At 37.9% G+C, this 12,913-nt stretch overlaps 1 protein-coding gene across 1 annotated transcript in view; it reads left to right on the top strand.

Moving 5' to 3' along the window:
- Window positions 1–383: 383 nt before the first annotated feature.
- The window catches only part of LOC109399952 (protein penguin), an 18,391-nt gene continuing 5,861 nt past the window's right edge, over window positions 384–12,913 (top strand). Inside the window, exons 1-3 of the mRNA XM_062846404.1 lie at window positions 384–923; window positions 983–2,088; window positions 2,151–2,347. Of these exons, the coding sequence (XP_062702388.1) occupies window positions 520–923; window positions 983–2,088; window positions 2,151–2,347 (1,707 nt within the window). The 5' untranslated portion in view covers window positions 384–519. The remainder of the gene's footprint in view (window positions 924–982; window positions 2,089–2,150; window positions 2,348–12,913) is intronic.

Below are 12,913 nucleotides of genomic sequence, written 5' to 3'. Positions count from 1 at the left end.
ATGATAGTGTAGCACTCTAAAAATCGGGAGTGTAGCTGGTGTACACCGTGTCCACCAATCAGCGTTTGCAAAGGTTGTCAATATTTTGGTGTTTATACACGCACACCAATGCAACTGCACCGAAAATGTTCGTTTATTCAGCAAAAAGTGTAGCACGAAGCGGTGTAGTACCGCCGCAAAAACGAAAACGACATAAGATACGCCAATGCTTGTGGCCTATTCCTATTGTAAAGAGCATGATCGTTACGAACTTATCAAATCAAGCTCCAGAATTAGTGAAACTGGCGCACTTATCGAGCTTCACACAAACCTTACCATTAAATTTCCCACAGGACACGTTATTTTTGTGGTCGTTCCTCTTCCCACGGTGATTCGTTCCAGTCTGTCAGTCACCACCGGCCGCGATCGAAAAACGTGTTTTTGTTGATTTCTCTTGTTTCACAGCCAGGCGGTCGGTTTTTGGATTTTGGTGCGCGCACATTTTCCGTTAAATAGTTACAGGTTTCTACATTTTTAATCATGATTGGAACCAAGAAACGTTCCGTGTCCAGCGATGGGAAAGAAGTGTCCAAAAAGCCGAAATTAGAAAAGACTAGTGACGCACCAGTAACGAAGAAAAAAATCACCCACAAACTATCAGAAGGAAGCGGGACCGATGGCAAAAAGGGTAAATTCCAGAAAAAGTTCACTCCCGGTGGCGGCAAGAAAGAGGGCTTCAAAAAAGATTTCAAGGGCAAACAAGGGCTGGCAACGCCCGGCGAAAAGAAGCCCTTCGTCGAAAACACTCCGGAATCGAAACGCGAATACTGGAACAGCTTAAAGGCGAAGCAGAAGGAACTGCGGGAACAAAGGCGCAAAAATAAGACTAAGGATCTTTACGAATTAAGTGTAGGAGCTAAGAAGATCTATGAGACGCTCAAGAGGTAAGGATTACTCAAAAAAGCGGAAACCAGAACAGAAACAATAATTTTACTCATTGTAGGAAATCGACGGAAAACAAGGAAAAACTGGTGGTGGATTTACACGAGAAACTCAACAAGGACAACACGTACAGCCGGATCGCCACCAGTCACGACACGGCTCGGGTCATCCAGTGTATGATCAAAAATGCCTCGGAAGATCTTCGAATGCAGATTGCGGAGAAGTTGCTCCCGGACGTTTATGAAATATCCACTTCCAAGTATGGTCATCATTGCATTACCTGTCTGTTGAAGAACGGCACGAAACCCTTGTGGGCAAAGGTGGTCGATGGAATCATCAAACATGTTGTGAAAATGGCAAATCATTCATTCTCCGGCGCGATCGTGGATTCGGTCTATAATGAGTATGCCACAAATGAGCAGAAGGCCTTTATGAGGCAGGCTTTCTACTCGGAAATCTACCAGCAGACAAAGGATAAGAACATTACCTGTATGAAGGATACTTGGGTGACGAATGCCTACATGAAGAAGACGGTTCTGTCCACGGTGAAGGGCCATCTGGTCCAAGTGGCAAACAAACAACTCACGGACAATGCCTTACTTCATTCACTTCTGCAGGATTTCCTGCAGGAAGCCGCAGAAGTCGATCGAAACGAAGTGATAGAGCTATACCTCCCGCATCTGGCCGCTATTTCTAGCACTAAGGATGGGACTTCCGCTGCCATATTTTGCTTTTTGAATTCCGTTGTGAAGGACCGCCGTGCCGCGCTGAAGACCCTGAAACAGTTCGTTCCTAAATTGGCCGTCCACGAGCACGGTCATCGACTGGTACTTTGCGTCCTGAACTGCTACGACGACACAGTCATCCTCGGTAAACAGGTGGTGTCCGTTATCCTGGAGCACGTGGAAACCATCGTGGGCAGTGGCGAGTGGGGCAGAAAAGTGGTCGGCTGGATTTTTTCCCCGGCCGACAAGGAACTACTCCATCCGACGCAGATCGAAATCCTGGACGGGTACCTGCAGTACAGTAAAAAGGACAAGGAAATTCGACGAAAGGAGGTTTTCGCTTCGGCGGTGGAAGCGCTCTGCACAGCGGTTGAGAACAACGCACCATTTTGGCTGAGGGGAGGACACACGGCCCTGCTGACGGCGGCAATCGTGAAAAATCGTAAGCTCAAATTGGACGCAGTTTCTCGCAATATTCTTTAAGTGTCTTATTTTTCTCAACAGTTACTGGAGATCATCTCCGGAAGGTGCACCAAGCCCTGGCCAAAGTGGTCTCTGATCCGGAGTGGCAGATTCAGGAGAACGAAGTAAATCTGGAGGGTGCTCTAATGCAAGCAAAGGAGGAGAAGCCTGCGACTGGCGATGGCAAGAAAACAGGCCGAATCCGGAAGATAAAAAAAAGTCCTTTCGCGGAAGATAAGGTGAGTTACACAATTTACGCCATCTCACGGACACACACTGGACCGTTTTATTATTTTTGTTATCTTTTCTCTAACAATTTCGGTACGCGATTATCTTTATTTATATAATAAATTGTGCTTATTCTACAAATGTAGTGATGTGGCGCAGCTCGACTTGAATATTGAGGTGAGAAATCTCGACTCGAATAAGGTGACTCTTCGTGTAAATGTGAGACACCTCATGGAATCGAGATTTCTCATCTCGATGTACGACGAGTCACGTTACGTCACGTAACTCCACTTGTAGAATAAGCACACGTAGCATAATACGTAGCTGAATCTGATTCTTACATATTGGTAGCAGCAGAGCAAAGGCATATGATTCCACTGCCACAGCGTATCACGTTAAAGCGGGTGGAGGGGAGGAGGCTTAGGTAGACCGTTTGGTTAACAACATTTTGGAAACTTCATTAACAAGCGTTTCGGATAGAAACTCTGTTTTAGTGAAGTTTGAGCTGCATATTTTGCCTGTAGCTGCATATCAGTTCCATTAATGGTAGCGTACATCGTACTACAGGTATTCTTTTATTGTGCTCCTTTTCTCCGAATGTAGTTTCCCCGAATGTCCATTTTCCACGAATGCCGTTTCCCCGAATTCCCGTTTCCCCGAAACTCGTAAGAAGTAATTTTTAATGACAAGTTTTTATATATGTATTCTTTAATAGTAGTTTACGCAACAAGGTGCAGAATGACGATTTTTACAGCACGAGTCGTACATTTATCCAACGAGGCTTGCCGATTTGGATAATTACGACGAGTGCTGGAAAAATCGAGTTCTGGCCCGAGTTGCGTACAACGTTTTTTGCAATTTCATCAATTACCCTTGAGGATAGTTTTTAACAAAACTTTTTCATCAAACTGCACACTGATCTTCATAGCCATGTTTAAGAAAATCTGATCATAACAGGTTATACTGTGCAGTTGTCACAATTTTCCAAAACTGCGTCCAGAAAGCATCAAGAAGTTGACCAAAACTGAAAACAGTGCTGTAATGGTTCATTACGCAACGCAAATCAGTGCTGTAATGAACCATTACAGCACTGTTAATTTGGTGTGGGAAAGTAGGCCTTTTCCTGTCAGATTTGCGTGAGGTAAAACAGCCTATTACGATGAGAAATTGCAAAAAGTTTATTTTCAATTGTTGATTCTATTCCCTATTATTGTTATGTTAGGGTGGTTCGTCTGGTTAAACTGATTCAAAAATCTGCTTTTTAATAATTTTATTTGCGATGCCATGATGGATGGTGATGGATCGTTTAATTAGAAATTCCACCAATAAACGGCAAATTTTAAATTTCATGTATCTCAGGGCTCTCACCACTCACTTAGAAAGTTGGTGTCTTCGACAACGTTGTTAAGTGAGTCAAGGGCTTACAGATAATAGTCCACTAGGCGGCGCTAATTATACATTTGCAAAATCATTCAAATGATTGATATTTTTTCGTAAAGTAATCAACAAGCTGTAAGTTTGTTTTCTTTGAACGTGTCTTTGTCAAGTCAAAGGTTTTTCAAATAGCTATGTATTAGTCATAATTGTGCAATGTCGCATTTCATTCGGTTCACTTGATCCAGAGGTATAGCAATTAAACGAAGAACACTCAAATATGAACTACTTTATTAGAGTTGCTCCAATTTTATGTAAAATTATCCAATCGAGCCCAAATTTGTACCGTTTATAGCTTACTAGTTGTGCAAATGGCAGGAAAAATTTGAGAATATTTGGTGCATTATTGAAAAAGTTACAGCTTGCTGAATATATTTGAAATAATAAATAAAAGTTGCATGCTTCAATTGATTCGTAACTAGCGCCGCCTACTGACAGAACCTTGAACCAATCAGCTAATCAACTGAGCGGCCGTAACCAACCTAACAACATCGCCGAAGACATCAACTTTCTAAGTGATCTGAGTCCTGAGATATATGGAATATAATATTTGTTTGCTCACTAGCGCTGCCTAGTGGTGGAATTTTGAATCAAACGGCTCATCATTTGTTAGTTCTTGATCAGCCAAATAATATTGCCGAAGACACCAACTCTCTAAGTAATCAGGATGATGAGATATTAGGTATAAACATTTCATCAGTGTTACGTCTGTTTGTCTCTGGTATGACAGATATCACAGACAGCAAGACGTAGCACTGGCGAAATTTCCATACCGTACATCTTAGCACCATGATTACTTAAATATTCGGTATACTTGGCAAAGTTGTTAGGCCAGCCAAGGTTTTACTGGTGATGGGCCGTTTGATTCAAAATTCCACCACTGGGTAGCGCTGACGATAAATTAATTATTATATTCCATATACAGGGGATGGCCAAAATGTTTGGGATAGGCACCTTCTTTTCTCCCACAAAAAAGTTCAACATGCTATAACTTTTCATAGAGCGCATCAAAAAATCTCAAATTTTAACTGTTTATCAATCTATAATATGTGCATCATTGGTACAAATTTGGGCTCGATTGATTAATCTTTCGCAAAGTTAGAACCGTTCGGGTAAAACACTATTTTTCAGACAACTCATTTTTAAGCTGTCATCTCGGAAACCAGTGAACAGAATTGAATGAATTTTTAAACGTTTATCAACAATATATTGATACTTAATACGACGTTATAAAATGTAATATTTTCTCACGGCGTATTAAGTTATACTGGGTTGAAATTTTTACCCATATAGAGGAAAATAAGTCAAATTTACAATATCACACAAAAATTATTAAATGTGTTCTTCCTTCAATCTAAATAGGCTCTAATATATCTGATTTAAGATAATTTGAGAACAGAAGTGCAAAATCTTTGGATATCAACACTAAAATTTATTGACATTGATGTGAAAAACCCGATTTAATCCACCTATGGTGAACAGAACCCTTCTTACACTTATTATTGTTGTATTATTTGTATTTAACATATTTATTTTGTGTGATGGACCAAAAGTTCTAGAAAATATTGTGGATTTGGCATTTAGTGGATTGGTTTCCAAAATAGCATCATGGATCATTGACTAAACTACCAGAAATGCCAGACACCTCCTAGAATCTTGTATGGAATGTTTTAAAAATAGCTTACATATTCTGGAATATTGTATCTTTTGTTAACTGCTAAAAGATCTTGAATCGATTAACAAATGGGAAGAGAAAATCAGCGAGATACACTTTGTCTAATATCTCTTAATCAGTCGATTAAATAAGCTCCGAAGTACTTGGTATTCATGGTTATGGTGTAGAAAGGACAAACATTATATATCTACTAAGTTAATCAGTTTTGGCATAAGCTAGTTATTTTGGCTGTCCGGTTCTTGCATTTTTTTTCCACAATATACAAATTCAAAGATTTCAAACTAACATATTGTTAGTTTTCATAGAATTCCTGTGTATTTGTAATTTGTTATTTATAATTTTGTCGAAAACAATAACCTGCTAGTATACACTTTGTATGAGGTCAGCATAATTTATTAAAAAATAATATCCCATAGACTGGTCAAAAACTAATGCAAGATAACAAGTGAAGTTAATAAAAAAAAGAATTTATTGAAATACTCTTCGTAAGATATCTCAGTAATCAAATGTCGAATCGAAATAAAATTTCAGGGCCTTTTACAAGGATATTGTAGCTTTCGTTTGGTGCTTAGAGAACCCAAATTGGTTGACAGACGGCTGAGATATTTATTATGATACACTTGGTCAAAAATCTCAAAAGGTTTAGTTGCATAAATCCTAAGTACTCTTCGAAAGATATCTCTGTAACCAAATGTCCAATTGAAATAAAATTTCTGGGCGATCTACTAGGATGCTGTAGCTTTGATTTGGTGCCAAGAGAACCCATATCGATTGACAAACGGCCGAAATATTTATTATGATACACATGGTCAAAAATCTTAAAAAGTTTAGATGTATGACTCATAAGTACTCTTCGAGAGATATCTCGGTAACCAAACGTACAATCGAAAACAAATTCAATAGCGTTCTACTAGGATGTAGTAGCTTTCATTTGCTTCCAAGATAACTCAAATCGGTTGACAGACGGCTGAGAAACGTGCGTGACTTTTTTTTGTAACGCACATGCACACACACATACACACATACATACATTTGCTCAGTTCGTCGAGCTGAGTTCATTAGTATATAAGACTCGGCCCTCCGGGCCTCGGATCGAAAGTCGGTTTTTTTGAGCGATATCTATACCCTTCTTATGGGTGTAAGAAGGGTAAAAAGGCTTTTCCTACATACATTCCGTGATATTTTTGCTACTGTTTATTAAGCTCAAATATTACAAAGAGATAGTAGCTTTTATGTATTTGATGAAATTGCATTTTCATGTATAACTAACTTGTGTAACCAAATATGATCATAAAAAATCTGTTGACAGACGGCTCAGAAATGTATTATGATACATTTTATCAAAAATCTCTCAAAAGCGTAAATTTCATTACTCCTTAGTACTCGTGGAAAGATATTTCGGAAACAAAATGTCCAAACGGCATGAAATTTAATAGCATACTACTTGGATGCTGTAGCTTTCATTTGATGCTGAGAGAACTCAAATCGATTGACACACGGCTGATTAATTTATTATGAAGCATTTTGTTAAAGACCTCTTAAAAAGTTAAGTTGTATTACTCCAAAGTACTCCCGAAAGATATCTCGGTTGCAAAATGTCCAATCGGAATGAAATTCAAAAGCGTTCTTCTAGGGTGCAGTAGCTTTCGTTTCGGGCCTTAAGAACCCGAATCGGTTGATAGACGGCTGAGAAATTTATGGTGATACACTTTGTCAAAAATATCTAAAATAATTAAGTTGTACTACTCCCTAGCACTCTTTGAAAGATATCGCGGTAACCGAACGTCCAATCAAAAAAAAAAAATTCAATAGCGTTCTACTAGGATGTAGTAGCTTTCATTTGCTTCCAAGAGAACTCAAATCGGTCAACAGACGGCTGAGAACCGTGAGTGACATTTTTTTGTAACATACATACACACACACACACACACACACACACACACACATACACACACACACACACATACACATACACACACACGCACATACAGACATTTGCTCAATTCGTCGAGCTGAGTTGATTGGTATATGTGACTCGGCCCTGCGGGCCTCGGATCGAAAGTCGGTTTTCCAAGCGGTATTTATACCCTTCTTATGGGTGTAAGAAGGATAAAAAGGCTTTTCCTACATACATTCCGTGATATTTTTGCTACTGTTTATTAAGCTCAAATATTACAAAGAGATAGTAGCTTTTATGTATTTGATGCAATTGCATTTTCATGTATAACTAACTTGTGTAACCAAATATGATCATAAAAAATCTGTTGACAAACGGCTGAGAAATGTATTATGATACATTTTATCAAAAATCTCTCAAAAGCGTAAATTTCATTACTCCTTAGTACTCGTGGAAAGATATCTCGGAAACAAAATGTCCAAACGGCATGAAATTTAATAGCATACTACTTGGATGCTGTAGCTTTCATTTGATGCTGAGAGAACTCAAATCGATTGACACACGGCTGATTAATTTATTATGAAGCATTTTGTTAAAGACCTCTTAAAAAGTTAAGTTGTATTACTCCAAAGTACTCCCCGAAAGATATCTCGGTTACAAAATGTCCAATCGGAATGAAATTCAAAAGCGTTCTTCTAGGGTGCAGTAGCTTTCGTTTCGGGCCTTAAGAACCCGAATCGGTTGATAGACGGCTGAGAAATTTATGGTGATACACTTTGTCAAAAATATCTAAAATAATTAAGTTGTACTACTCCCTAGCACTCTTTGAAAGATATCTCGGTAACCGAACGTCCAATCAAAAAAAATCAATAGCGTTCTACTAGGATGTAGTAGCTTTCGTTTGGGGCCTTAAGAACCCAAATCGGTTGATAGACGGCTGAGAAATTTATGGTGATACACTTTGTCAAAAATATCTAAAATAATTAAGTTGTACTACTCCCTAGCACTCTTTGAAAGATATCTCGGTAACCGAACGTCAAATCAAAATAAAATTCAATAGCGTTCTACTAGGATGTAGTAGCTTTCATTTGCTTCCAAGAGAACTCAAATCGGTCAACAGACGGCTGAGAACCGTGAGTGACATTTTTTTGTAACATACATACACACAAACACACACACACACATACAGACATTTGCTCAATTCGTCGAGCTGAGTTGATTGGTATATGTGACTCGGCCCTGCGGGCCTCGGATCGAAAGTCGGTTTTCCAAGCGGTATTTATACCCTTCTTATGGGTGTAAGAAGGGTAAAAAGGCTTTTCCTACATACATTCCGTGATATTTTTGCTACTGTTTATTAAGCTCAAATATTACAAAGAGATAGTAGCTTTTATGTATTTGATGCAATTGCATTTTCATGTATAACTAACTTGTGTAACCAAATATGATCATCAAAAATCTGTTGACAAACGGCTGAGAAATGTATTATGATACATTTTATTAAAAATCTCTCAAAAGCGTAAATTTCATTACTCCTTAGTACTCGTGGAAAGATATCTCGGAAACAAAATGTCCAAACGGCATGAAATTTAATAGCATACTACTTGGATGCAGTAGCTTTCATTTGATGCTGAGAGAACTCAAATCGATTGACACACGGCTGATTCATTTATTATGAAGCATTTTATCAAAGACCTCTTAAAAAGTTAAGTTGTATTACTCCAAAGTACTCCCCGAAAGATATCTCGGTTACAAAATGTCCAATCGGAATGAAATTCAAAAGCGTTCTTCTAGGGTGCAGTAGCTTTCGTTTCGGGCCTTAAGAACCCGAATCGGTTGATAGACGGCTGAGAAATTTATGGTGATACACTTTGTCAAAAATATCTAAAATAATTAAGTTGTACTACTCCCTAGCACTCTTTGAAAGATATCGCGGTAACCGAACGTCCAATCAAAAAAAAAAAAAAAATTCAATAGCGTTCTATTAGGATGTAGTAGCTTTCGTTTGGGGCCTTAAGAACCCAAATCGGTTGATAGACGGCTGAGAAATTTATGGTGATACACTTTGTCAAAAATATCTAAAATAATTAAGTTGTACTACTCCCTAGCACTCTTTGAAAGATATCGCGGTAACCGAACGTCCAATCAAAAAAAAAAAAAATTCAATAGCGTTCTATTAGGATGTAGTAGCTTTCGTTTGGGGCCTTAAGAACCCAAATCGGTTGATAGACGGCTGAGAAATTTATGGTGATACACTTTGTCAAAAATATCTAAAATAATTAAGTTGTACTACTCCCTAGCACTCTTTGAAAGATATCTCGGTAACCGAACGTCCAATCAAAATAAAATTCAATAGCGTTCTACTAGGATGTAGTAGCTTTCATTTGCTTCCAAGAGAACTCAAATCGGTCAACATACGGCTGAGAACCGTGAGTGAAATTTTTTTGTAACATACATACACACACACACACACACACACACACACACACACACACACACACATACACACACACGCACATACAGACATTTGCTCAATTCGTCGAGCTGAGTTGATTGGTATATGTGACTCGGCCCTGCGGGCCTCGGATCGAAAGTCGGTTTTCCAAGCGGTATTTATACCCTTCTTATGGGTGTAAGAAGGGTAAAAATTACATTTTTTCGAGAAAAATCCAAAAAGTGTCAATCCATGATAACTTTTTTCAACGTTTAAAAAGTACCTATGTTTTAATAGTTTGTGAAGCATTTACATATTGTTAGTGTACGTTCAAAATTTCATTCAATTCGGTTCACTGGTTTCCGAGATATGACAGCTTAAAAATGAGTTGCCTGAAAAATAATGTTTTACCCGAACGGTTCTAACTTTGCGAAAGATTAATCAATCGAGCCCAAATTTGTACCAATGATGCACATATTATAGATTGATAAACAGTTAAAATTTGAGATTTTTTGATGCGCTCTATGAAAAGTTATAGCATGTTGAACTTTTTTGTGAGAGAAAAAAAAGTTGCCTATCCCAAACATTTTGGCCATCCACTGTATCTCAGAACTCTGATTACTTAGTAAGTTGGTTTCTTCGGCAATGTTGTTTGGTTTATGAGGGCGTTTCAGTTGATTAGCTGATTGGTTCAGGATTCTGCCAGTAGACGGCGCTAGTTGCAAATTAGTAGAAGCATGTATCTTTTACTTACTATCTCGAATATATTCAGCAACCTGTAACTTTCTATAATGTGTAGGGAATATTCTCAAATTTTATCTGCTAGTTGCAAATTTGAGCTCGATTGGATAGTTTTACATGAAGTTGGAGCGACTCTAGTAAAATGTTTCATATTTGAGTGTTCTTCGTTAAACTGCTATATCTCTGAATTAAGTGAATCGAATGAAATTAAATTTTGCACATTTATGACTAATATATAGCTCTTTGAAAAACCTTTGATTTGACTTAAATATGTTCAAAGAAAACTAAATTACAGCTTTTTGATTGCTTTACAAAAAAAAAACATTCATTTCCATAATTTTGCAAATGTGTAACTTGCGCTTCCTTGTGGCAAAATTTCGAAACAAGTGGACCATTAACTGTAAGCCCTTGACCTACCAAACAACATTGTCAAAGACACCAACTATGTAAGTGACCAGAATTCTGAGATATATTAAGGTGAATATATAACGAAGCCATACCTCGAATTTTCAAGAGCACAAATCTGAGGAATCAAAAGACGGATTGCGCTGAAAAGTTGATCGATTGGTGACCTGTTGGTGGTGACCAATCGATCAACTTTTCAGCGCAAACCAACCTTCGGTTCTTCAGATTTGTGCTTTTGAAAATTCGAAGTGTGGCTTCGTTGTATATTCACCTTAATTTTAAAATTTGCTTGACCTCTAGCACCACCTAGTGGTATATACAAAAGCATGCTAAGTTTTAAAAATTGCCTAAAACATTTTTAGCAAGTTGTATCCTTTTATAAAGTCCACCAAAACTATTCAAATTTTGATTACTTATTCCTCAACACGTTTGATTTAATTGGTGCAAATTTGGGCTTGATTGATTATTCAACTTTACACGAAATTAGAGCCCTTCTATCTATATCTAGTTTTTGACTTCCGTTTATCAAATTACTGTACCTTAGGACTAAGCGAACCGAATTAAATTAAATTTTAAAAGTTTGTGACTAATGTATTGGTCTTCATGTATCGTTGGACTCGACTAAAATATGACCAAAAGCAAAAAAGTTGCAATTTATTGAAAACTTTTCGAAAAGTTCTAATGATTCGAATGTTTTATCCAAGGGCTGAAAGTCTTTTTAATAAAGACAAATCAATCAAATCAATCGAAAGTTTTATTTTTGTAAATTTGCTATAACTTTGTAAAACATTCTGATATTGTATAGAGAATAATTAATCAGCAGATTTTTGGATAAGCCACACTTGATTGACCGTAATCATTTCACAATAATGATGTTGCGTACGATTGCAATACGCTAGTCGTTAGTGAAACTGGCAACCCTCAATCAAATGTGTAGTAGGACCGAAGAAGTAGATTGTTTTGAAAAGCTTCGGCAGTGGTTAACAGTGAGTTAAGCAAGACGGTTAGGAGTATTGTCTACTCGAAAATAGGAATTGTTAGGGACGCTTTGCCGCAGAACTAAAACCACCCATCGACAGCAGCTTTTTACTTCAAGCAGCTTCAATACTGCAAATATATTTATTTAATTAATATTACATTTTTACATAATTATCAAATCTTACAATGTGGTATTCGTTCTCGGGGCAGACGTATCTCCTAACTGCCGTGCCCTTTCGCGTTGACGAACCAAACGACACTGCCGAGTTGTAAAATTATCACCACTGTCGACCTCCGCGCCGCCGCTCATGCACTCCACTATTGCTTCTGGGTTACCAGTTCCACTCAGCAGCAAGCGTACTGAAACTGTACGCAACAAATGAAAAAAAAAGAAATGACAGAACTTGGCAGAAACATTTTTGTCTTCGTAAATACGACTCTAGACCCATTGTGCACTGAAAAGCCCGCATCCAGCAGGTTGCTGTTTGCAAGTGGAAAATTCCATGTAGACAATAGGACGCGAAGCTCAGCAGCGAAGCGAAAGTTATTTTTAGACGCAACCCGGTTCAACTTCTCGGGTTTGAATGGAGGTGTTTGCGTGTAGTGGTATGGAAGCTATGGAACCGTGTAGCGCATCTTAATACAACGAATGGATTATGATTTATCACATTTTCTGTACGTTTTTAATACATAAATTGGTAGAAAAGGCATATCTCAATTTTTGGTAGCTTTTCTTGTTTTGCGTATAGGGCTACGTCGGTTGGAGAAGTACAGGGGTTACTCAAAATAACTGGGACAGGTAAAATTTTCACTTTTCAAAAAATGCTCAACTCGCTGTAACTTTTCGAAAAGTGCATCAAATATTCTCAATTTTTTACTGCAAGTTCATCAACTAGTTGTGTATCAGTAGCCCAATTTTGGAGAAGATCGGACCATTGTCCAAGGAGTTCTAAAGATTCTAGAAAAAGGTAAAATTATCCGATAGCCAACTTTGAGCTGTTATATCTCCGGAT

This window comes from Aedes albopictus, chromosome 1 (genome assembly GCF_035046485.1).
Source record: "Aedes albopictus strain Foshan chromosome 1, AalbF5, whole genome shotgun sequence".
NCBI lineage: Eukaryota > Metazoa > Arthropoda > Insecta > Diptera > Culicidae > Aedes > Aedes albopictus.
This window is presented reverse-complemented; position numbering and strand designations above follow the sequence as displayed.